This window comes from Carassius auratus, chromosome 16 (assembly GCF_003368295.1).
Source record: "Carassius auratus strain Wakin chromosome 16, ASM336829v1, whole genome shotgun sequence".
In the NCBI taxonomy this organism is placed as follows: Eukaryota; Metazoa; Chordata; class Actinopteri; order Cypriniformes; family Cyprinidae; genus Carassius; species Carassius auratus.
This window is the reverse complement of record NC_039258.1, coordinates 11689798-11716014: the sequence shown is the minus strand read 5'-3', so window position 1 is coordinate 11716014 and position 26217 is coordinate 11689798. Positions and strand designations below refer to the sequence as shown.

The 26217-nt window shown below is 37.6% G+C and overlaps 4 protein-coding genes across 7 annotated transcripts; all 4 read right to left on the bottom strand.

Moving 5' to 3' along the window:
* Positions 1–14: 14 nt before the first annotated feature.
* Positions 15–18481, bottom strand: LOC113116162 (Golgi-associated plant pathogenesis-related protein 1-like). 2 transcript variants are annotated; one of them, XM_026284111.1, is made up of 6 exons: positions 18343–18481; positions 5293–5563; positions 4379–4487; positions 4139–4242; positions 3645–3722; positions 15–741 (listed from the first exon to the last, which is right to left on the bottom strand). In XM_026284111.1, exons 2-6 carry the CDS (start codon positions 5303–5305, stop codon positions 581–583), a joined length of 465 nt encoding a protein of 154 aa, XP_026139896.1. In that variant the 5' UTR covers positions 5306–5563; positions 18343–18481; the 3' UTR covers positions 15–580. The 2 variants fall into 2 exon arrangements, with proteins under 2 accessions (XP_026139896.1, XP_026139895.1); XM_026284110.1 differs by lacking the exon at positions 18343–18481 and having other exon boundaries at positions 5293–5641.
* On the bottom strand, positions 6112–14363 carry LOC113116160 (uncharacterized). Of its 3 annotated transcripts, XM_026284108.1 has the most exons (3): positions 14345–14363; positions 13365–13499; positions 6112–8100 (listed from the first exon to the last, which is right to left on the bottom strand). In XM_026284108.1, exon 3 carries the CDS (start codon positions 8096–8098, stop codon positions 7157–7159), a length of 942 nt encoding a protein of 313 aa, XP_026139893.1. In that variant the 5' UTR covers positions 8099–8100; positions 13365–13499; positions 14345–14363; the 3' UTR covers positions 6112–7156. The 3 variants fall into 3 exon arrangements, with proteins under 3 accessions (XP_026139893.1, XP_026139891.1, XP_026139892.1); XM_026284106.1 differs by lacking the exon at positions 14345–14363 and having other exon boundaries at positions 13365–14338; XM_026284107.1 differs by lacking the exons at positions 13365–13499; positions 14345–14363 and adding an exon at positions 8589–11061.
* LOC113116161 (Golgi-associated plant pathogenesis-related protein 1-like) lies at positions 15283–18361 on the bottom strand. The gene is made up of 5 exons (XM_026284109.1): positions 18115–18361; positions 17219–17327; positions 16994–17097; positions 16508–16585; positions 15283–15603 (listed from the first exon to the last, which is right to left on the bottom strand). The coding sequence occupies exons 1-5, from the start codon at positions 18125–18127 to the stop codon at positions 15443–15445; spliced, it is 465 nt and encodes a 154-aa protein (XP_026139894.1). The 5' UTR covers positions 18128–18361; the 3' UTR covers positions 15283–15442.
* Positions 18482–18917: 436 nt separating the features above from the next.
* Positions 18918–23699, bottom strand: LOC113116158 (uncharacterized). The gene is made up of 2 exons (XM_026284099.1): positions 23445–23699; positions 18918–21670 (listed from the first exon to the last, which is right to left on the bottom strand). The coding sequence occupies exon 2, from the start codon at positions 21661–21663 to the stop codon at positions 20728–20730; it is 936 nt and encodes a 311-aa protein (XP_026139884.1). The 5' UTR covers positions 21664–21670; positions 23445–23699; the 3' UTR covers positions 18918–20727.
* Positions 23700–26217: the final 2518 nt, after the last annotated feature.

Sequence of the window (26217 nt, the reverse complement as noted above, 5' to 3'; positions counted from 1 at the left end):
CATGACATCTGATAGAATATTTGTAAATTTAATCCATATCAATATACTGTACACAAAGAGGACCAAAGTAATATTGGTGAATGATCAGTCTATGATACAAAAGGGATGAACATTACCAAAACTTTTTTCTGCAATATGTCATGTGAAGGTCACACACACTTCACATTCAGCATGAAGAATGCAACCAAAAGAAATATTCACATTCGATTTTAGTGCAATGGAGGTATGTGATTATATCAGTGTTTACTTTAATCATAAAAATAATTTCTAATACTGCTTTGTTAACCTCACCCATAAGCTAACAGGCACAAAATGACCACAAGAAAAGCATAGCTTTATGGAAAGTATAACTAGCATTAGCTTCAACATTTAGTTTACAGAAAGCCTCTTTATATTCAAGTTAATGAAAGCCTAAAAATTTAAAGACAAGCTCTTTATTAAAGTAAGGCTTGTTCATTAAGGCCAACAATTCCTGTGTTTGGTCCTCCAGGTAAAAGTCTCTCTGATTTCAGCTGTTCCCCATCCCGTTTCAGTTCCCCCCTCCCTACCTCCGTTCTCATTGTGTCCAGCTACATTTGGATCAGTTTTTGGGGGGCAGGACATTGGCCTGGAAGTGGCCCTGATTGGTAATGTTGCCGGCGGGGAAATAACGTGCCACTACAAAAGTAGAACCATCGGAGGCCACAGCTTTACCAACACCAAGTTTCTTCGAGCTTTTCCACACCATTGCAGTGAAGTGACCTAGAACAAAACAATGATTCTTTCATTAATTGGTGTGTATTGCAGCGATATGTGGTTGTCACAAAGTGTTTATGCTTGTTAGACTCACATAAACCCATTTGGTGCTTGTGTTTGAGCTCAGTTAAATATTTATATGCAAGAGACAGAGTGGAAACATTTGGGTAGAATAAGAAAATCAAGTACATTTAAATGCCTTTGGCAAATGCTTATCCAAAGCTAATTACTGGTGATTTCATCACTTTGTGTTTACCCCCTGGGAATCAAACCCACAGTTTTGATGTTGACAACACCATATGCTACCAATAGAGTTACAGGAACACCCGTTCCTAAATTCCCAATCACATATTTAAAGGTTTAGTCAAGTATAGATGTTATCCACAATCTATATAATCAGCCACTTCAGAAGATTTTGGATCAGCTGCTGTAGAATTGTGACTAGTGAAAAGTGTTCTGCCCTCTTGAGGTGGTGGCTAGTATTACTTATTTCCTGCAGCTGATGACAAAAAAAAAAAATAATAATAATAAAATAAATATATATATTCAAATATATATATATAATTGAAGAATATTGTATTACACATGTCTGTATGTGTCTTATATTTGGTTATAAAACGGATTATGACTATAAAAACTGCACAAGCTGTCAAGCTGACATCATACACAGGTGCATCTCAATATATTAGATTGTCGTGGAAAAGTTCATTAATTGCAGGAATTCAACTCAAACTACTTCAGTCTGTGTGCATTAAATTTATTTAATACTTAATATTTAATACATAAGTTTCATAATTTAAGTCTTTGGTTATTTTAATTGTGGTGATTTTGCTCACATTTAACAAAAACTCACCCATCTCAACAAATTAGAATATGGTGACATGCCATTTACTTAATCAACTCAAAACACATGCAAAGGTTTCCTGAAACTTCAAAATGGTCTCTTAGTTTGGTAAACTAGACTACACATTCATGGGGAAGACTGCTGATCTGACAGTTGTCCAGAAGACAATCATTGACACCCTTCAAACATTCATTGCCAAAGAAGCTGGCTGTTCACAGAGTGCTGTATCCAAGCATGTTAACAGAAAGTTGAGTGGAAGGAAAAAGTGTTAAAGAAAAAGATGCAGAACCAACCGAGAGAACCGCAGCCTTATGAGGACTGTCAAGCAAAATTGATTCAAGAATTTGAGTGAACTTCACAAGGAATGAACTGAGGCTTGGGTCAAGGCATCAAGAGCCACCACACACAGACGTGTCAAGGAATTTGCTGAACCATATACACAATGGCAGAGGTGTCTTACATGGGCTAAGGAGAAGAAGAACTGGACTGTTGCCCAGTGGTCCAAAGTCATCTTTTCAGATGAGAGCAAGTTTTGTATTTCACTTGGAAACCAAGTTCCTAGAGTTTGGAGGAAGGGTGGAGAATCTCATAGCACAAGCTGCTTGAAGTCCAATGTTTAGTTTCCACAGTCTGTTTTGATTTGGGGTGCAATGTCATCTGCTAGTGTTGGTCTATTGTGTTTTTTGAAAAGTCACTGCACCCGTATACCAAGAAATTTTGGACCACTTCATGCTTCCTTCTGCTGACCAGCTTTTTGAAGATGCAGATTTCATTTTCCAGCAGGATTTGTCACCTGCCAATACTGCCAAGAGCACCAAAATAAAGGTTAAGTGATCATGGTGTTGATGTGCTTGACTGGCCAGCAAACTAACCAGACCTGAACCCCAGAGAGAATCTATGGAGTATTGTCAAGAGGAAAATGAGAAACAAGACTAAATATGCAGATGAGCTGAAGGCCACGGTCAAACAAATCCGGGCTTCTATACCACCTCAGCAGTGCCACAAACTGATCACCTCCATGCCACGTCGAATTGAGGAAGTAATTAAAGCAAAAGGAGCCCCTACCAAGTATTGAGTACATGTACAGTAAATTAACATACTTTCCGGAAGGCCAAAAATTCACTAAATTTTCTTATGAAGTATTTTAATTTGTTGAGATTGAATTGATGGGTTTTTGTTAAATGTGAGCCAAAATCATCACAAAGAAAATAACCAAAGACTTAAACTACTTCAGTCTGTGTGCATTGAATCTATTTAATACACAAGTTTCAAAATTTTTGTTGAATTACTGAAATAAATGAAATTTTCCATGACATTCTAATTTATTGAGCTCCTGTAAGGAACTTTTCTACAGAGCCCCGCACATAACTTTTCAAGAAAAAATAAATTGTGTGCACAATTTAGTAATTCGTTCTCTCGATTTATAAATCGGATACACGATTTAGCGAACCGAGGGAACGAATTAGTAAATCGTGCAGACTATTTATAAATCGAAGGAACAAAATAGCAAATTGTGCACACGATTTAGCCTAATTGTTTTCCTGAATGTCATGTACAGGGCTCCGTACTTTTCAGATTTTAAAGATTACAAATACATTTTTCTGAGGATTAACAAGCATGCATTAATTGCCTAGTATGTGTGCTAATAGGGTACATTTTTATTTCATGTGTAGACTTAAAAAAATAATAATAATTGCCATCCACTCTACTTTCCTGAAGCACTGCAAACCATTAAGATTTACATTTTGTTTTTCTGAGTACTGAGCAAAGTTGTTAATAAATGAATTTGTATTTTTTCTCTGCTAAAAAGAACATCCTAAACCAGGCGAATCTGGTTTTCAGGTTTAAGTTGCTCTTGTTTCTGGTCATTTGACTGATTTTAGGGAGGTTTTGGGCAGTTTAACCATTCAGGCTGTTATGGAACGTAAGTGAATGAAGTACAAAATCTAGCATCCCCACACATAAAGACCTTAAGGTGCTGGTTCAGGTGTGCTTGATCAGAACTGGAAGTAAACTTTGTAGGTAAGTAAATCTCAAGGAGCGTCACTGCTGTATATACTCTTACCAGTTGCAGAGGAGAATCCTGGCTGGTTGAAGTTGTACTGGTTCACTTCATTATACCAGCGATCCGACACATCTTTACCTGTCAGCACACAAACATGCAGAGATTCTCATGTGAAATGGAATTAAGTTGAAATAATAAATTAGTAATAATTATTATTAATGAATTCAAATAATACTAAATTCCTTATTCTGTAGAATGTTTGTAATCTGGTTGTTTTAAATTATAATATTATAGTAAATCCTACTGGAGATTGAAGCTTACAACTTGAAGCTTTACATGCCACACTATACATTTAGTGACACTTTACAAATGACTCCAGACTGGTCAGACATTACGATCCACACATTACGATTTACGTACTAATCAACTTACGACTGAACATGGAGATAGTCAATTCATTATTCCTAGTTGTTGCAAAAAGAAGAGGTTGAGAGTCTGTACTGCTACATGTAAATGTTTCAGATGGACATTTTTAAACCGAAGAAGATTCATACCAGTTTGATCATAAGATGCCCATGCTAAATTTTCTCCACAGTTTCCTCTACTAGACTCAACACTGTGCTTCAGGATTCTGGTGCTTGCGAGGCTCTCAGCATATCTACAAGACACTGAAGAGCATTAAACTGTGGTAAAGATGAAAGCAATGTCAAAGATAAGAAATTAACAGCAAATCGTAGCGCAAGCTTATAAAAAAAAAAAAAAAAAAAAAAAAAAAAAAAAAAAAGGGATCTCACCGTGCTGCTTCATTGCTCAGTTTACTGCAGAGTTTTAAAGGTGGGGCTTGATGTTTTCTCCTGTACTCATTATGAGTCTTCAGTACCTCTTCACAAAAAAGCCTGGAGGCTGCAATATCAACAGTGAATCAATAGAGATAAGGAAGTACCGCAGTTTTTTCATAGTTTGCTAAACTCAAACATATGGTCAAAAATATTTATTACTCAAGGCTAGTACTCATTTGACAAACAGAGTTGTCCAAACCAGGGCCCTTGATGTCCCTTCATTTTGCTCGTCATACCATTTGAGTCAGTGTGTGTGTGTGTGTGTTTGGGGGGAGGGTAGGGTGAAAAACAAGCCTTGGAGCATAACTTAATTTCAAGCCAATTTATCTATTTATTTATTTTTCTGCATTGAAATGTAGATAATATAGGTGAATTTGACTTATTTTAACATACTGTAGTTGGATTCACACACACCATAATGCAACATTTACACAGCCCTCGTTCTGGTTTTTGGAACTTTGTGTTAAGAATTTCTTTTTTTTTTTTTTTACGTAACGCATTTCCGTAGGCCTATATTTCTGCTAACAACATTTCAAAATGTATTTCTGCTAAGAATAAAAACAATAATTACATGTAACGTTAAAGACCTGTGCTATTGGACAATGGGCAAATATTGTCAAACAGCTGTGCTTGCCACTATTGCTGAGTCATAAATCCAACTACATGCTATCACTCAAACAAAGCATGGATTGAGTAGCTAACAATCCCCAGCACATACATACAACGTGATAAAGCTGGCATATACTCAACCTGCACTGACAAAACATTCAACAGCAGAGGATGGCAGTGACAGACTGAAGAAAATCTATATTTGACAACATCACAAATGCTAAGTGAGACAGGGATTTAGAAGTGGATTGTGCACTTACCTGACTTCCCCATGGTAAGAAGACTCTTTTAAGTGAAGTATTTCCCTCACTGTCAGTCCCTGGCAGCTGTTACAATGCTTCACTCTTCTTCCCCACCTGTTTCTCTCTCTTCTCTCTCGCTCCTGTGTTTTTCCAGTAAACCAAGTAGCATCTAGCTTTTCATCCTCTGGAAGCCACACACTAAAACATCTTACAAATTAGCTTCATTTGAGTCTATTTTAGCATTACCTACAGTGCATGCTCTCTTCTTTCTGTTTGGTCTTCACCACACCTCCTTCACTTTCTTTCTCTCACACTTTGTACAGGGCAAAGGAGACTCTCCAGTCAGGACTGTGATGATGACATCATCTGTATGAGCCAAGTGGCCTTATATGGTGTTGGCATTGCTGCTTTCAGCTGGAAGCAGTGAGCTGAAACCACTTACTTGAGTTAAACTAAATGCAAACTGATAGCATGAAATATGCCAAACAAGATTTTAAAATATTGTAACCAAGCCCTGAATGAAAAGGTTGGATTATTACCTGAAATAAAGATTAAAAACTCAAATCCTGATTTTTTTTTTATAAAGAAAAAAAAAAGGATATTGTTAGTCATATAGTAAATCAGTTTAGATAAAAAAAAAGATACAATTATACAAAAATTGTGTTTTTATCTGTTATGACCTTGATGCAGTTGCTTAATGCATTTATGTTGCTACCATTATCGATAAAGGAACATACAATTAAAAAAGGATTATTTAATTTTAATTATTAAAAATAATGTGAGTGTGGATATATGAATCTTCCTTTCCTATCAGATGAAGACTAGGAAGCCAACTACTGTGGTATAGTCATATTTATTGGTTTAGCAATACACCAACTTCACATTAAGTGATTAACATCACTCATCAATGTCAAAGTTAATCATTTAAAACCCTTAGTGCAAAAAGACATTAGATTTAAGTAAATTAGATTAAACTCTTTCATTTAAGAAACATAATAAACATTAAAAAACATGCTTAAAAGAAAAACAATTACAGTTAAAAATCAAAGCAATAATAAGGAAAGAAAATATAAGCAAGGTTTAAGTAAAAATGTGACTGCAAAATAACCAGCCTGACAACATAGACCTCTGGTGGAGAGAATTAAAAGTGCATCTTTTAAAATTGTTTGTACAAAATATGTTTGGTGTAGATACAATGTGAACATACATGTAAAACGGAAAAGTTAATTATATTTTAAAAGCTTATTGAACCATTATCTGCATGAATGCTTAGTTGGGTTTCATTCTTCACTTAATTGTGTCTATCAGTGCAAAGGCGCATTAATAATCCCTCAAACATCAGCCTCAGAATATGTTGATTATGTTATAGCCAGGTTTACACTGGGTATGAAATATAAAAAACTATAAATGCCTCAAAGTGACTGAAAAAAGCAATGAAAAATGTGTTGCTTTGTAAGTAAGGCTTTGTATTTTTAATGACAGCTGTGAATTTATGGTGTTTAATGAAGGCAACTGGTGTAAATTATGTAACTAGCATGCATAGAATCATTAATTTCTTTGCAATTCCTTGAGAATGTAATATCTACAGATTGCACAATTACGGCTGCAAGATGTCTGTTAAAGATCTCTTGATCTGAAAAAGAACTGCTGTCTACAAACGACGGACAGACGTCTTTCAGATGTCAGTTTCACGTACATTCTAAATCATACACAAAGACATCTAATTTACGTCCACTTGACATCTGATAGGAAACGTCCAATATTGCAGATGACCAAACACTCTAAAAGAATATATCTTGCAGATGTAAATGCAGACGTCAAATAGATGTCTCCATGGTATATGTGCTATGTACATGATGTATGTGCTATCAGTAGTTTCAGTCTAGCCAAATTCGGCCTTAATATCAACTAATTTACGTTTAGCCTCGTTTAAACTCAATGGAGTCTCCGGAGGTCTCAGAAGACATGGAGGAGACACTTCACATGCATTCACCCTTTTTAACAGTCTGTTCCGATCCACGTTCAACACCCACCCCGGTTCCATGTGGAAAGCTACACACACATGATCCCAGACGTAGTATTCATCTTTGTGATGAGGTCTCACATCAATTCCTCCATCATAGCGCTTCACTTCAAGCCTTTTATTATAGATATCAGAGGGGGCTTGACATCGCCACCACATGGCCCCCTTACGGTACCCACACACACCATCACTCTGACTTGGAAGTCGCATTAAATCATCGTAAAGGTTTACATGCCGAGGATGCACTACAACTGTATATTGAATCTCTTGTTTGAAAAGCACAGTCTCATACACACGCAGAACTGGACTTTGGTCACCACAAAACTGCTTGCTGTAGTGCCAGAGAAGCTCCTTCAGTGAAAAAGTGAAGCAAAAGTTTCCATAGGAAGATTTCTCCTGGAATGCCTTTGAGCTGGTGAAGTGCTCAAGGACGGGTGGCTGGTTGTAAATTTGGGCAGAACTTCGATGAGGGAATAAAGACGTGAGGAAGCGCTCCTCAGCTGAGTATATGTCATCAGGTGTGACTGCTAAACTCCACCAGAGGAAATGGGGCTGATCATTATCTACCAGGTGCGGTGGCTGTCTGAAACCTGAATCGAGAAAAATAGCCCTAAGACCACTTTCTCCAGTGACATGAGACACTTTCTGAATACAGAACTCCACAGATTCAGGATAAGCAGGGATATTGTTCTTATACAGGTATCCATGCTGTAACTCCATTTCTTTTAGGTCTGACAGACTCAGATGCTGTCGCTTAAAAGTCGTCCGCTCACAGTCACGTGCATTTCGACTCATGTTCATTTCTGAAACCAAATAAGATGATAATTAACTTTCCATCTATTTTAAAAGATCAAAGTATTTGAAATTAAAAATAACCATCTCGAACAAGCTTGCAATTTATAAGGATGACAATATTTCATTTCTTGTGTCTCTTCCTCATTTCGTTAGTCTCTAGACCGAAACAAAGTCGCTACTTGGCTCTTACAGTGAAAAAATAAAAAAATAAAAAAAAAGAACAAGAAAAAAATTGTTAACATGAAATGCTTTCAGAGGGTAACGTTACAAAAATATTGCTTTGCGTTTTCGCTTCTGAGAGATTTCAGTAATTTCACCTACTGTTTGCTAGAATCATAACAAGATGGCTTTTAGTTTCGTTTCAACAGCCTGTAATTTACGACTTTGCCGCCAAATTATAAAAAACAAAAATGTTCATTCGTGCCAAAACAATGTAGCTTAATAACGACAATACAGCTATAAAATACTAGATTCATAATTTAATTGTCAATTTTACCTTATGAAAGAGGCGTTTTAATCCGCTCAATAAACTCTCTGCATTAAAATGATCAGCAGCTTCCACTCGCCTCTGATTCAAAGTAAAGAAGCACGTCACAGTTACGTCACTTGCAGCTGCGCGCGCATTGTGGTGTCAGAAAAACACTGGTAGTGGAGGGAAAAGGGTGAAATCCATGGAATAAGATAAATGTGCCTTTAGATGTCAGAATCGGAATACAAATAATTTTTATATAATAATGTTGCCAAAGATGCAATTTTAAGAAACGCAGACGTTTAAACTAACATATGGATGAAACCTGCTATAATTTCCCTTGTTTAAAGTCTCCATGAAGTCTAAATTAAAGTTTTTTTGGGGTGTTAGCATCAATGTGTTAGTTAAGGTTATCTATAAGGCAGTGTGCTCCAAAACAGTGACAAAATTTACATTTAGAAGAACATGTAAGAATTCAAAGGTTGCGGTTCATCTCTTCTGCCAAAATGGCTCAACAAATTTTTCCACGTCACATCATACTTCATCTACTCATCAAGTCTTTTAACCAATCATTGGATCTCTAGAATCCAAAGCGTCCGCCTCCTGCACTAGAACTATAAACCAGTGATCCTTAAATCTGGCTCACAAGATCCACTTTCCTGCAGAGTTTAGCTCTAACCCTAATCAAGCACACCTGAGTTTTCAGTGTCTTTAGGATAATTCGAAAAATCACAGGTAGGTTTGCAGTGCGAGAAACTTGCATTCAAGTCTTCGCTGAGGAGCTGAGCTATGTGACCAGTGAAACAACGATGTGGCACGGGGACGTAACGTCTCCATTCCCTCCTTCAGGGAACGAGGGTTACATATGTAACCTAGACATTCCCTTTCAGTCGGTCATGTTCGACATTAGGTCAGAAAGAGACTGACGAATGGGGCCTGTCTTCCAGTGAACTGTAAAAGTGATAGCACCCTTTTGTGAGGCCTGCACGAGTGAGGGCCTATACCAGACACAGAAGACACTGGGTAGCATGTTCCAGCTGGACGTATGTTAGCAGACTGTCTGCTCGTAGGAGGACTTCCAAGGGCAGATACCAACCGCGTGGGGGTGATACACATGAATCTCTGAGGTACCCAGCCCGCAGGGTGGACTGTTTCAATGACAGACATGTTAAAGTGGCTTGCCAAGGGAAAGACACATCCTACCAAGAGACTTACTGTGGAAAAATAGACGTGAGATGGCCCAAAAAGGGGAAATCGCAACACATGGAGACACCTAGTACAAAACAGGGGCTGACCAATAGCAGTTTGTTTTACTTGCTATTTATAGCAAACCATACTACAGATACTTTGTCAGATTTAAGTTGAACCACGGTCCCAGCGCATACCGAACCGTGTGGGGTGAACCGTGCCACCCCTACTATTCAGTGGGAAAACCTCTGCTTGGAGACATCCTTTCCCTTCTGCTGGCCTCTGTAACAAACAAAGAGTTGGTTTGAGGTCCTGAAGTACTGAGTTCTGTCTACATAGGTCCGGAGGGCACATACTGGACAGAGCAGCACCAGGGCTGGGTCTGCCTCCTCCGGGGGCAGCACTTGCAAGTTCACCACATGAACTCTAAAAGGAGTGGTGGGAACTTTGGGCACATATCCAGGCCGTGGTCTCAAGATAACGTGAGAGTTGGCCGACCCGAATTCCAGACACGATACGTCAACTGAATATGCCTGCAGCAGGTCCCCAACCCTTTTAACCGAAGCCAAAGCGGTCAAGAGCGCAGTCTTTAATGCTAAAACTTCAGTTCTACTGAGAGAAAGGGTTCGAAGAGAGCCCTTTGCAGTGCAGATAGAACCATTGCGATGTCCCAAGAAGGAAGTTGATGAGGGCGAGGCGGATTAAGCCTCCTGGCCCCTCTCAGGAATCTGATGACCAGATCATGCTTCCCAAGAAACTTACAACAACTTAATCAACAGGGTCATGGTGAGATGAAACGGCGGCCATATAGACCTTCGGGGTGGAAGGAGAGAGCCTTTGTTCCAACCCTTACTGAAGAAAGTAAAAAGCATTGACTCTTCCGGGCATCTCCGAGGGTCTTCACGACATAACAAAAACCAAGCGACAAAGAGGTTCCACTTCAAAGCACAGGCATGTCTGTGCAAGAAGACTCACTGGGGAAATGCATACTTGCAAAGGCCCAGCGACCAGCTGTGCAACAGTGTGTCCATGCCAAGGGTGCGGAGACTGTTTAAATTGGGGAGAAAAACAACTGACAGTGGGAATTCTGTGGAGAGGCAAATAGGTATTATTACTATCATTACTAAACGTTAACTGAGCCAGTGGATTTGAAACTTGTGTATGTTTGGGTCTGGTGAATGAATTTAATACACTTGTTCCCTACTGTTCACGAAATGAAAGTTGAACTCACAGCTACATAATGTATTTTTATCTTACCAATTATGTAAGCGTACAAATTACTCATTTCTCGAAAATGTTTGTATTACATGTATTTTTTTTAAAGGGGGGGTGAAATGCTCGTTTTCACTCAATATCCTGTTAATCTTGAGTACCTATAGAGTAGTACTGCATCCTTCATAACTCCAAAAAGTCTTTAGTTTTATTATATTCATAAGAGAAAGATAGTCTGTACCGATTTTCCCCGGAAAAACACGACCGCCTGGAGGCATGACGTGTGGGCGGAGCTAAAGAATCACGAGCGCCAGTAGGCTTTTGCGTTGAGAGCGTTTGGAAGCTGTGACTTTACCTTGAGGAAAAAACCATCATCCAAAACAAACCATGGCTAACAGTCAGATTCAGCCATTTAATGATCAGATCCCGAGGCTGAAACTGAACGAGAGCAGCAGCAGCAACGACTCGCTCCGAGCGGGGCTCGAACCCGGGTCTCTGATGGGAGGCGGACGCACTAACAAGGAGGCAGAGATATTTTAAGCAGTTTTACTCACCGCATGCGGTTCCAACACACAATCGTGACCCTTTTTCGTTGGGATTGCATCATCCTTAAGAAATAAACGATACACAAATCCGTCGTCAAACTGGGCCTTGTTTGTAAAACAAGCATCTTCGAAATGCAGGGAACAAACACTTGCACAACTCCGTTGATGCTCTGTAAAAATAAACTCCATCCACTGGTCCCATAATGCTGTTTTTTCTTTGCTAATCTGTGCAGGGTTGTCTTGCCCTGGCAACCAAAAACACACTCCTTTTGTGACATTTCGCGACGCTCTTCCTCTGATCAGTGATTGTCTGTGCTCAGCCTCTCTCTGCTCTGCTATACCGGAGCGCGCGCTCTTCCGTCAGATGCGCCCTTAGGACCCATATAAGGAAATTCCGCTCCAAAACTTGTGACAAACCGGAAGGAGTATTTTTGGAACAGAAATACTCCTTCAAACGTACAACTTAATTTTTGAAACTTTGTCCATGTTTAGCATGGGAATCCAACTCTTTAACAGTGTAAAAAACTCAGTATGCATGAAATAGCATTTCTACCTTGTGAGACATGGGCTGCGATTTATCTTAAGTTTCCATTTCTCAATTGTGCACATACATCAGTTTGTTTCATCATTATTTTCACAACATATTTTATTATTTTACACAATTAACTAAATACATGACTAATTTTAATATCTGTTTTATCTGATAATTAATGCAAAAGAACAACAATATACCTGCGCTGCTCCGATAATGATTTATGTCAGTCAGATCTTTCACAAAACAAATAAACATTGATAAAAACACATGAATGCAAACAGCGATCTTTCAATTAATGCAAACCTACCATAATTACATTGTTTAATTGTACAGTTACAGTTATAAATTGTGTTATCAAATAAAATTAATAAAACATGTTTTATCAGAAATCTCTGTGCGTCTTGTTTGACAGTCAGAAATCTTGATCTTACATAACAGTCAGAACAAAATCAGCTCTTCGAAAATGTAAAGTATTGCATATTTGAGTGGGTTGTGTTTGAAACAAGAAATTCCTGTGGACTGATTAACCTGACGTCAACGCTGATCCGCATAATGAACAGAAAAATAAAGCAATCTCCGTGTTGTATCTTGATGAATTTCCACACAAGTAGTACGGAAAAATGTAGGGAAGATGTTTCCCCATGTCTTTGATATACCACTATCCGCTGATAAATTCAAAAATCATTGGTTATATACATCTAGCCAAGTTTCGTATGCAAGTTTCCCTTATAGTAAATGCAAGCGTTGCAAGACCGGAAGTAAGTATGCACACACTCGCATCGCTGAAGCTCACCGGCGCCATCTTGTGCACCGAGCCCATTGAGCCTGCCTGGGATGTGGTCGGCACAAAGCAACATCAGATGTTTCTGACTCCACAAGAGGAGATGGCAAGCAAGTTGCGACATGTGACGGGAGCGTAGACCACCCTGACAGTTTATGTACGTGTTACCAGTACAGTGCTCTCTCCCCCTTTAATACCAAGACTTAGGTGCCATTGAGCAAAGCACCGAACCCCCAACTGCTGCCCGGACGCCGCAGCATAAATGGCTGCCCACTGCTCCAGGTGTGTGTTCACGGTGTGTGTGTGTTCACTGCTGTGTGTGTGCACTTTGGATAGGTTAAAAGCAGAGCACGAATTCTGAGTATGGGTCACCATACTTGGCCGTATGTCCCGTCACTTTCACTTTTTCAGTAAGTGCTTGCAACCCGAGTGGTATGACCAGGCAATATCCCCCAAGAGCCTCTGAAATAGTTTCAATGGAACCACCCTCTTGAATGTAACATCTTGGAGTATGTGAAAGAGTGTTTGGATGAGCCACTCACCTTAGTACGAGAGACCGCTGAACGCTCGCATCCAGTAACAGTGTGTCATCCATCTGCATCATCACACCTGCAGGAGGCTCATCCATTGCTTGTGATCATCCATCATGTGAAATGTCGCAACAGACTGAATGCATCCTGAAATGACAAACATATTCAGCATATGCAGACCTTGACGTCTGACTCTGACAATCTGACAATGTTCATAGCTTTTAGAGTTTTACATGATTTACGATCAAATTTAGAACTAGAAAATTATCTGAAAGACGATGCCAGGAATGGATATGTAGCTGCTGCTGCTGTGGTTTTATATTCTATAGCAATTTTGCACAGTTTAGTTCCAATGCTACTCTTAACACATCTCTCCAAGCTGTTAAGAATTATGGACAAGTGTGCAAGCACCTTCCAAAAAGGCAGACTGAGCACCATTGTTCTAGATTATAGCATATTTAATCTTTTTAGTTCATAGATTTGTGCATATTATGTCTAAACGTTTACTTTTAAGTGCAAATCACTTATATAATATCATGCCAAGCACCTCACGATTTACAAACCCTGCTTTACTTAAAGGGTTAGTTCACCCAAAACAGCGCCGCCGCTCCCACCATGCGCATCACGCACTGTGCGTAGGGCACCAAGTGCTGAGGGGGCACCAAAAATAGCCTAATGATTTTTTTTTTTTAAATGCCGGTTTTATTTCATTAGCCTATAGAAATATTAGCCACATTTTAGCCATGTATATGTAACAAAAAAGGGGGAACAAGAAAGCTATTTAATAATTGCTCTAGTCTAGTCTAGAAAGTCCCACCGTGCCGGATGGTCTGTTCCGGATGGTCCGTTCTGGTTGTTCGCGTGGAGGAACGTTTTTTTTTTTCCTCTCGGGGTCGGGGTGGGGGGCATCATAAAGGAATTATGCTTAGGGCACCAAAATGGCTAGCAGCGGCACTGACCCAAAAATTAAAATTATGTCATTAATGACTCACCCTCATGTCGTTCCAAACCCGTAAGACCTCCGTTCATCTTTGGAACACAGTTTAAGATATTTTAGATTTAGTCCGAGAGCTTTCTGTACCTCCATTGAAAATGTATGTAAGGTATACTGTCCGTGTACAGAAAGGTAATAAAAACATCATCAAATTAGTCCATGTGACATCAGAGGGTCAGTCAGTTTTTTTTTTTCAGAATTTGTTGAAGCATCAAAAATACAGTTTGGTCCAAAATAACAAAAATTCCGACTTTATTCAGCATTGTCTTCTCTTCAGAGTCCGTTGTGAGCACGTTCACAACACCGCAGTGTAGTGATGTCCGGTTCGCGAACAAATCATTCGATTTATCCGGTTCTTCTTGAACCAGTTCACCAAATCGAACGGAATCATTTGAAACGGTTCGTATCTCCAATAAACATTAATCCACAAATAACTTAAGCTTTTCACTTTTTTTTAACATGACTGACACTCCCTCAGATAACGAATGAAAGATTGACTCGTTATGGGATGAAATTAGACTCAAAATGATTAATAGATTGATGTAGTACATTGATATTTTTGCGTACATCTATTAATTATTTTGGGTCTAATTTCATCCCATAATTAGATATCCTCCCTAGCCTTCAAGGTTACATCTAACAACTGTACTTTTAAACACATGGTAATAGACAAAAACGCATTCTACTGTATCATATCTCCAAGACTCCAGCCCTCTGCCCCTAGTGCACTGGAGGTATGGGATTATATTGGTGTTTGCTTTATTCATAAAAAATTATTTATAATACCGTTTTGTTGACATCACCCATGCACAAACAGGCACACTATCACCACAATGAAAGTATAGCTTAATGGAAAGTATAACTAGCATTAGGTTCAACATTTAGTTTACTGAAAGCCTCTTTATATTCAAGATTAAAAAAAAAAGCCTAAAAATGTAAAGACAGAAGCTCTTTATTCAAGTAAGGTTTGTTTATTAAGGCCAACAAATCCTGTGTTTGGTCCTCCAGGTAAAAGTCTCTCTTATTTCAGCTGTTCCCCATCCTATTTCAGTTCCCCTCCCTACCTTCGTTCTCATTGTGTCCAGCTACATTTGGATCAGTTTTTGGGGGGCAGGACATTGGCCTGGAAGTGGCCCTGATTGGTAATGTTGCCAGAAGGGAAATAACGTGCCACTACAAAAGTAGAACCATCGGAGGCCACAGCTTTACCAACACCAAGTTTCTTCGAGCTTTTCCACACCATTGCAGTGAAGTGACCTAGAACAAAACAATGATTCTTTCATTAAACGGTGTGTATTGCAGCGATGAGTGATTGTCACAAGGTGGTTGACTCACATAAACCATTTGGTGCTTGTGTTAGAGCTCAGTTAAATATTTATATGCTGAGAGATTGAAACTTTTGAGTGGAATAAGAAACTCAAGTTCAATTTATGCTTTTGGCGAATGCTTTTCCAAAGCTAGTTACCTATGAAAGCTTACAAATTATACTGAAGAATATTGTATTACACTGTTCTGGACCAAACTTATCTGCTGTATGGGTTTATATTATATTTGGTTATAAAACAAGGGTTATGAATATAAAAACAGTGCTCAAGCTGACATAATCATAATGAACTTTTCAGATTTTAGAGATTACAAAAGACAAAAAAAAAAAAAAAAAAAAAATGTCTTCTGAGGATTAACATGCATGCGTGCATTAATTGACTAGTATGTGTCCTAATAGGGTAAATTTTGAATTCATGTGTTGACAAAAAAACAAAAAACAAAAAAAAGGCCATCCACTACATTCCTGAGGCACTGCAACCCATTAAGATTTAGACTTCCATTTTGTTTTTCTGAGTACTGAGCCAAGAAGTTAATAAATTATGTTTCCATTCTTTCTCTGGTAAAAAAAAAAAAAAAACACAATATCTTAAACCAGGCAAATCTGGGTTTCAGGTTTTCGTTGCTCTGGTTTCTGGTCATTTGACTGATTTTAGGGAGGTTTTGGGCAGTTTAACCATTCAGGCTGTTATGGAACGTAAGTGAATGAAGTACAAAATCTAGCATCCCCACACATAAAGACTTTAAGGTGCTGGTTCAGGTGTGCTTGATCAGAACTGGAAGTAAACTTTGCAGGTAAGTAAATCTCAAGGAGCGTCACTGCTGTAAATACTCTTACCAGTTGCAGAGGAGAATCCTGGCTGGTTGAAGTTGTACTGGTTCACTTCATTATACCAGCGATCCGACACATCTTTACCTGTCACCACACAAACATGCAGAGATTCTCATGTGAAATGGAATTATGAAGTACAAATAAGTTAATTATTAATTATTATTATTAATCCATTCAAATAATCCCAAATTACTTCCTCCGTAGAATGTGTATTTATCATCTAGTTGTTTAATTACAATATTATAGTAAATCCATCTGGAGATTCCAGGGTACAACTTTCAAGCTTTACATGCCACAGTATACATTTAGTTTTAGTAACACTCTACAAATGACTCCAGACTGGCCAGACATTACGATTTACGTAGTAATCCACTTTAGACTGAACATGGAGATTCGTTAGTCCCAGTTGTTGCAAAAAGAAGAGGTTGAGCGTCTGTACTGCTACATGTAAATGTTTCAGATGGACATTTTTAAACCGAAGAAGATTCATACCAGTTTGATCATAAGATGCCCATGCTAAATTTTCTCCACAGTTTCCTCTACTAGACTCAACACTGTGCTTCAGGATTCTGGTGCTTGCGAGGCTCTCAGCATATCTACAAGACACTGAAGAGCATTAAACTGTGGTAAAGATGAAAGCAATGTCAAAGATAAGAAATTAACAGCAAATCGTAGCGCAAGCTTATAAAAAAAATAAATAAAAAAAAAAGATCTCACCGTGCTGCTTCACTGCTCAGTTTACTGCAGAGTTTTAAAGGTGGGGCTTGATGTTTTCTCCTGTACTGATTATGAGTCTTCAGTACCTCTTCACAAAAAAGCCTGGAGGCTGCAATATCAACAGTGAATCAATATTAAATGTTTAGAAAGTACTGCAATTTTTTCATACCCTTTGCTAAACTCAAACATACGGTCGAAAATATTTATTACTCAAGGCTAGTACTGGTTTGACAAACATAGATGTCCAAACAAGGGTCCTTGATGTCCCTTTATTTGGCTTGGCAAGTGTGTGTGTGTGTGTTTGGGAGGAGGCTGAAAGGAGGGTGAAAAACAAGCCTTGGAACATAACTTTATTTCAAGCCAATTTATTTAATTATCTGCATTGAAATGTAGGTGAATTTTATTATTTTATTTTAACATACTGTAGTTAGATGCACACACAGTAATGCAACATTTACACAGCCCTCGGTCTGATTTTTGGAACTTTGTGTTAGAATAAAATGTTAAAATATTAAATTATATTTAATTGTTTTTAGAAGTCAATAATTTATCTAAAATATGGTTTAATCCTTTTGATAATTCATCTATTTTTGATAAGACTGAACAATAAAAACCTGTGCTCTTGGACAATGGACAAATATTGTCAAACAGCTGTGCTTGCCACTATTGCCGAGTCATAAATCCAACTACATGCTATCACCCAAACAAAGCAAGGATTGAGTAGCTAACAATCCCCAGCACATACATACAACGTGATAAAGCTGGCATATACTCAACCTGCACTGACAAAACATTCAACAGCAGAGGATGGCAGTGACAGACTGAAGAAAATCTATATTTGACAACATCACAAATGCTAAGTGAGACAGGGATTTAGAAGTGGATTGTGCACTTACCTGACTTCCCCATGGTAAGAAGACTCCTCTAAGTGAAGTATTTCCCTCACTGTCAGTCCCTGGCAGCTGTTACAATGCTTCACTCTCTTCTTTTTTGCTCCTGTGTTTTTCCAGTAAACCAAGTAGCATCTAGCTTTTCATCCTCTGGAAGCCACACACTAAAACATCTTATAAACAAGCTTCAGTTGAGTCTATTTTAGCATTACTTCACCACAGTCTTCACCACACCTCCTTCACTTTCTTTCTCTCACACTTTGTACAGGGCAAAGGAGACTCTCCAGTCAGGACTGTGATGATGACATCATCTGTATGAGCCAAGTGGCCTTATATGGTGTTGGCATTGCTGCTTTCAGCTGGAAGCAGTGAGCTGAAACCACTTACTTGAGTTAAACGAAACGCAAACCGATAGCATGAAATATGCCAAACAAGATTTTAAAATATTGTAACCAAGCCCTGAATGAAAAGGTTAGATTTATTACCTGAAATTAAGATTATAAACTTAAATCCTGATTTTCTTTTCTAAATTTTAATTTTTATTTTTAAGGGCTGTTAGTCCTATAATAAATCAGATTGTATTAGATAAAAACAGATAAAATCCTACACAAAATATGGTTTGTTTTTATCTGTTATGACAGTGATTTTTTATTAACAGTGTGCCACTGACCTTTATAATGTTTTTTATCATTATCACTATTTAAAGGAACACGCAACTGAAAAAGGTTTGGATATTTTTTACAAAATAATGTGGGTGTGGATATATGAATCTTGCTTATCTATCAGATGAAGACTAGGAAGCCAACTGCTGTGGTATAGTCATATTTATTGGTTTAGCAAAAGACCAACTTGATATTACATAACATCAATGTACTTACGATCAATGTTAAATTTAGACCAGATTCAAACAACGAAAAGACATTTTAGTGCAATTAGACATTAGATTGAAGTATATTAGGCTAAAATATGACATTTCTAAAAAAAAATAATAATAATAAACAAAAAAAGATACCTAAAAGAAAAACAATTACAGTTCAAAATCAAAGTAATAATAATGACAGAAAATATCAGCAAGGTTTTAGAAAAAATGTGTTAAAGCGATTTAACCAGCTAGCCAACATAGAGGGTGGACAAAATTAGAAGTACAAAAGAAAAAAAAGAAAAAAAATTGTTTGTACAAAATAACTCAATAAATGGTAGAGGTTGTAAATACAATGTGTACATATATGTAAAACATATATATATTATTAAAAGTTTATATAATTATCTGGGCATCTACATTAATGCTAAAATTAATGCTAGTTCATCCAAAAATTAATTATTAATTATTCACCCTCTTGTTGTTCCAAACCCACAAGACATTCATTCATCATCAGAACACAAATCAAGATACTTTTGATCATTTTTGATTAAATCCAAGAGCTTGTTGACCCCGCAGAGATAGCAACACAACTGAAATGTTCTCAAGGTCCAGAAACGTAGTAAGGACATTGGTAATTTTTTTATTAAACAATTTCCTCTAATCCAAGTCATGGTTCATAATATTATAAAATTAAGGTTGAACCAGTGATGTCACAAGGACTGTTTTATTGATGTTTTTACTCTGTTTTGGGTCTGGGAACATTTCAGTTGCGTTGCTGTCTCTGCAGGGTCAGAAAGGGGTCAGTTAAAATACCTTAATTTGTGTTCCGAAGATGAACAAAGGTAAGTATGAGTAATTAATTACAGAATTTTCATTTCAACAGAGAATATAATTATACGATTATGAAATCAAATAAATTGTTTCGATAATGACAGCTGTTTGCGTACCTTCTCAGTGAACTATGGCTCTGTGTAGTAAATGCTGCTCCATCTGCAAGCACGTGAAAACACTACATTTAATAACATATTTTTACTCCAAACTCACTTTATAATGGCAGCCCAGTATTTAAAATAAATCATTCTGTGAGATGATGTGACTTCTTACACAGAATAAGGCAGGTAACATGTTTCATAGTTTCTAAGGCATGATAAAGGCTATGTCGATTAGCCTTGCATTAAAGATATACTTTATTATAATGAAAATTATAATAAGAAGAACTCAGATAAACCATATACTGCCATAGTTGTGTGTCCTATGGCCTTCGGATGGAGAATTACTGCTGATCACAGAACCGTGCTTCACTAAAAGTTACGCATGACAATCACAGCTTCTGTCTAAACGCGATTGCACAATTTCATTATGATTTATCGTGCAGCCCTAATGAACTATCCTTTTAATAATGCTGATCAGTGCAAAGGCACATTAATAATTAATCAAACAATCCAAAAACAGCAGGCTGCAACCAGATAGTTAGAATAACTGTTGCATAGGTTTATCACCCTAAGAGTTTACTTGTAATGTTGTAGCAAAGTTTACAATATATATGAAATATACAAATCTATATATATCTGAACAGTTTAAACACTGATTGAAAAATATGGCACTGAAAAATTTGCTGTTTTGTAAGTAAGGCTTTGTATGTAAGCTGTTTAATCAAGGCAAGTGGTGTACACGATCTATCTAGCAAGCATAGCATAATTTTTGTTTGCTATTCCTTGTGAATGTAGGCTAATATCTATATGGTTTGTGGTTTTAGCCTAGCCCATTTCGGCCTTAAGATCAGCTAGTACACACTCAGCCTCGTTTAAACTCAATGGAGTCTCCGGGGGTCTCAGAAGACACGGCTGAGACACTTCACACGCATTTACCCTTTTTAACAGTCTGTTCCGGTCCACGTTCAACACCCACCCCGGTTCCATGTGGAAAGCTACACACACATGATCCCAGACGTAGTATTCTTCTTTGTGGGGGCTCACATTAACGCTACACTTCAGCTTGTTCACCTTAAGTTTCAGCTTGTAGGTTTCAGAGGGGGCTTGACAGCGCCACCACAAAGCCCCATCATGGTACCCACACACACCGTCCTCCTGATTGGGCAGTCGAGGATAACTGTCATAAAGATCTATGTCACGAGGATGCACTACAACATTATAGAGAATCTCTCGTCGGTAGAGCACAGTCTCATACATACGCAGAACTGGACTTTTGTTACCACAGAACTGCTCACCATAGAGCCAGAGTAGCTCTTTAAGTGAAAAGATGAAGCGGAAGTTTCCATAGGAAGATTTTTCCTGGAATGCCTTTGAGCTGGTGAAGTGCTCAAGGACGGGTGGCTGGTTGCGAATTTGGGCAGAACTTCGATGAGGGAATAAAGATGTGAGGAAACGCTCCTCAGCTGAGTATATGTCATCAGGTGTGACTGCTAAATCCCACCAGAGGAAATGGGGCTGATCATTAGCGGCCAGGTCTGCTGGCTGTCTGAACCCTGAATCGAGAAAAATAGCCCTAAGACCACTTTCTCCAGTGACATGAGACACTTTCTGAACACAGAACTCCACAGATTCAGGATAAGCAGGGATATTGTTCTTATACAGGTATCCATGCTGTAACTCCATTTCTTTTAGGTCCGACAGACTCAGATGCTGTCCCTCAAAGTATGTCTCTGTAACATTTCGGTTATTTCTGCGTTTCATTTTCTTTCTGAAACAGAGAAAAGGATGAGGGTTAGCTTATTATCTGTTTTGCAAGGACACTCAGCATTTTCCTCTTGCAAACCACCAGGGATAGGGAGTAACAGGATACATGTAATGGCATTGCGTAATCAGGATACAAAACTAGTTACAGTTACATAAAAAAACTAAGTATTCAGATAACAGCTACATTTTGTAAAAAGTAGAAATACCATCAGGATAACATTTGTTTCATTTAAGATTAAACAAATTAGTATTTGACATAACGCTAAATTTATTGCGTCTGGTTCTGTTAAAGCTGCAGTCGGTAACTTTTGACGCTCTAGCGGTTAATAAACAGAACTGCTTGCGTCTTGCGGAATAACATCGTAGCCGGAACTACTTCCCTCTGTTTATGTCTATGAAGAATCACAAAGGTACTGGGTTACTCCGCCGCGGTACCCCCGAAGCAATCTAAAATAGTCCGAATATAAACACTTATTATAGGTGCACCCTAGTGATTCAGGACAAGCTAAAAACACGGTTTGGAAAATTATTCATGGTGTACTCGCTTATTATATACATTTTTCTACAGTTTGAACACAAACAAAGTTACAGACCGCAGCTCTGATTGGTTGTTTCTTAACGGGAGCGATGTATTTCTGCAAATGGCAATAGGACCACTGGGAGGAGCCAGAGGAGCTTGATTTTTTCACAGATTATCTGTCTCATATTCTGCTGTCAGGACATAATGACAGGTTTAACAAATATGTAAAAAAAATATATTATTACAAAAGTTACCTACTGCAGCTTTAATTATTATCCTCAAACGGGGATGACTGCTAAACTGTATATTCACTAGATGTCTTCATAGCCTTTTATTTAAATATATATACGGGCTGTAATATCTAGACGGTGAAAATAAGACACTATTTTTAATAGTTTCACAATGCTTTTTTAATCATTTTAATTTTAAAGTCATAATAAAATAAAAGTAGTTTGATATTGCTTTTTTCAACTTAATTTGATTTGAGGTAATCCAAAAGATTACATTACTTTTATATTTTGGTACTTGGATCAGTTACTGAATACTTTTTTAATGAAGTAATTTGTAAATGCAATGGAATACATTTTATAAATACTGATAGCAGCTCTAACTAAACAGCTCACTAGTAGGCTATAGTTTTATTTGGCTTTCCAGCAAAATCTAAAATATAATCCACTATCAAAAACTTAGCTTTGCAGGTTTAGTCAGATGGTCTGACAGTCTCTGCTTTTGAACGTTATTTAGAAGAAAAACGTACACGTGTACAGTACATTCAAAATGAGGAAATAAAACTTTTTTTTCTATGTGCAACGGTTTACCTTTAGAAAATGCTGCCTTCAAACTTCGAACAGAAATAGATACCCCCGAATACAGGAATCGAAGCAGTTTTTGTATTCGAATGTGCCTTGATGCCTTCATGCCTCATTTATATGTTTGACAAACAATTCGAGTTCATTAAAATCAATAAAAACAAACGAGTAGATTATTAGCAGTTGCACAAATATGGCATCATCTGTCATTGTCAACATTACGTGAATTATTTTTCACCCTAAATACACTTTTGAGGGACTGTATGTTTTACAATGATTTAGAACATTTTAAGTTTCGATTTTATACCGTTTACTTGATATTTAAAATGACGACATAACTTTTCACATTATAAAACGATCGTTCAAAGTCGTGCATGAATAATAAATAACATACATTATTAATATGTGAATATAAAACTAAATCCCCCCCGTAAAAACAAATATGTTACCTGCTACCAGAGAGACGCTATTATCGGATTGTAGGCCTACTTCTGCCACCGAAGAAACACTGAACGAAAGCTAGGGGTTTTTTTCTCTTTTTTTTCTCTCTTCTTTTTTTTCCACCCCGTTCCCCGCCTCTTTTTTCAGAAACAGACAACAGCAGACACTAAAGCTCAAACTGATCAAAATCTTCCAAATAAAGTGGCTCAAAGTTTTTAAAACCAAATATCTATAGGCAGTTTGGACAATAATGTTCCACCTCAGCAAATCGGTGCCTAGACGTTAGGAACTCTTTCATATGCTTGTGAACTGTGTGAACATCTTTAATAACTTCCCTAGGTGAAAACGACTAGAAAGCAACTGCTCTCTCATTACTGTGAAAAAATACACGGCCATTTAGACAACAGCCCTACATGTTTCTCACAACATGTAATTTGTTACAAATTTTATGTTACATTATTTAGTCATATTAAACGCCTCTAGGATAATTGACCAGACAAATGTTATATACAATGTATATAGATTTGCATCCCCACAGTAAAATAAGGGTGGGACTTCAGTTCATGCAGACTTAAAGGCAAGATGAGCAAGGTACAGGCCGCAGGATGAAATGACTGAGGGGGCATGTGAAATTGTTAAGGGGGCTTAACTTTATTACACCATCAAAATGCCAAATGATGGCTGTCATGTTCATCAGCTGTACTCTCAATCACACTTTCAGTGTCCTTTTTGTGGTCTGAAATACGTTGCATATACTTTCTTATGTCCATTTTTGAATATTAATGATAATTCACATTTTAGCTGAAACTTAATTGCTGATTTTTTTTTATTTTTTTTTTTTTGAATTGCTGATAATATCACACGTTCATATATTTGCTCGACGGACACCGAATGGCGCGGGGTTGGATAAAACCACCCCTTGCTTTAAATTTAAACAACTGTATTTTCCATATGTGCCTTAATACCCACATCAGGAAATCACACAGTCAACAAAAGATAAGCCAGCGTCATTTATTATTAATAAATAACCCTTTCACACTTAAGTTTAAAATATTCTAACTGACTCCCGAGAGTAAAATTTTTCAAGGCGACAGTTATTTTAGAACGTTCCCCCTTAATGTTTCCATGGCAACGCGTCATATTTGTCACGTGAAACACCGCAGTCACAATAATAACACTGTATAACAGATGTAGGCTATCCTTCATTTCGTTTTTCCTTTTTTATTCGAAATATTCACAAACTTTCTTACCATGTCATCAACTATCTTATATTCCGATTCTCAAATATGTGTAAGTGAGTGTGTTTGGTCGTTTAAAAATCTTTATAACAATAGAGTAAACTTTATAGTTAGCATTCTTCCACTGTGTTTATCTGATATGAAAAACACACGTCGTCAAATTATATTTGAATATATTGTTTTTGCTGCTTTCACAGACTCCAAATGTAGCCTATTGTTTTACCAGTGCTTATGTGTAGCCTATTTAAATGTCTGAAATCTAAAATAAACATTATGAGGTTGAAAACACTGCATAGTTGTGATATATGACAGCGTTGAGCTCGTCCGTATCTGGCTCAGCGCCAACCAACGCGAAAGACGTTTGAATCTGGCAGTAATGTCACGAGTCACAACACTGAACATTCTAAATCCCATGGGGATAAGGTTAAATTATTATTTAACTCAAAAGGTTGGCCATTTATTTTTAACCATGGATACAAAAATGAAACAGAGGGGGCACAAGTCAGATCTGAGGGGGCATTGCCCCCTTTTGCCCCCTCGTGGCGCCGGGCCTGGCCAGGTATGTAAGAGTCAGCATTTCCAAAGGTTTGATCTTCTTGTAAGGAAATTTGGACCTCTCCTCAGAGATTTCAGCAACGACCTCGCTGGCGTCAGTCTGGATCCTATAACAAAAGATAGAGAGAATGGGAGATAGAAGAGAAACACACACACGCAAACTCCTGGAGTTGCTATTATAGGTCTTTTTCCCAAAACAGTTGAGATGAGGTGAACTTTCACACAGAAGTCTGAACAATATTACTTATATACAATATTAAAGTTTTAACAAACAGACAATGTGGCATGTGAGACTAACTGTAAAGAAAGAGACTAGAGACAGGCCTACCTGAGCTATGTGACCTTCAGCACTTAGATCACCAGACATCATGACAGTTAACATGAAAATATGTGCCTCCTACGGTCATACGGTCAGTATGTACATGCATAGATATGTCACTTCTAGTAGTGATAAGAAAATTAAAAATACACTCATTAAATCAATTTACACACTCTAAATTTACTTTTCTAAATAAAAAAAAGGAAACATACTCATTTTAAAAAGGCCGTGACACTGAATTTAATGCAGTGTAAAAGAATAGAGACTATTCAGCATAATACATATAATTGAAAGAGAAATAAAAGCATTTAACATAAATAAAGAAAGCAAAGTAAATCATGCTACATTCCCACTATTATAACCGCTAGTCTTCATTAACCAATGTTGTGGAGCAAGCAATGGTCTCCTCAAAGTCAACAAATAAAACTCAGAAAAAGGGAATTCTAGAGGGAAATGTAAATAAGACTATATTAAACACAGCAATAAAGCCGAGATGACGGCCACTGCATCTGAATCTTCTGTCTGCCCGCACACTCGTTTTATACCTTTATCTCTATACCTTATTTGGTAGTTCCGGTTTTTAATTGGCATTGCCTGCCAAGTTTGCCACCCCTTATCACTATATTTTTCTTAATGGTGGAATTCGGCCAAATCAACAATTAAAAAATC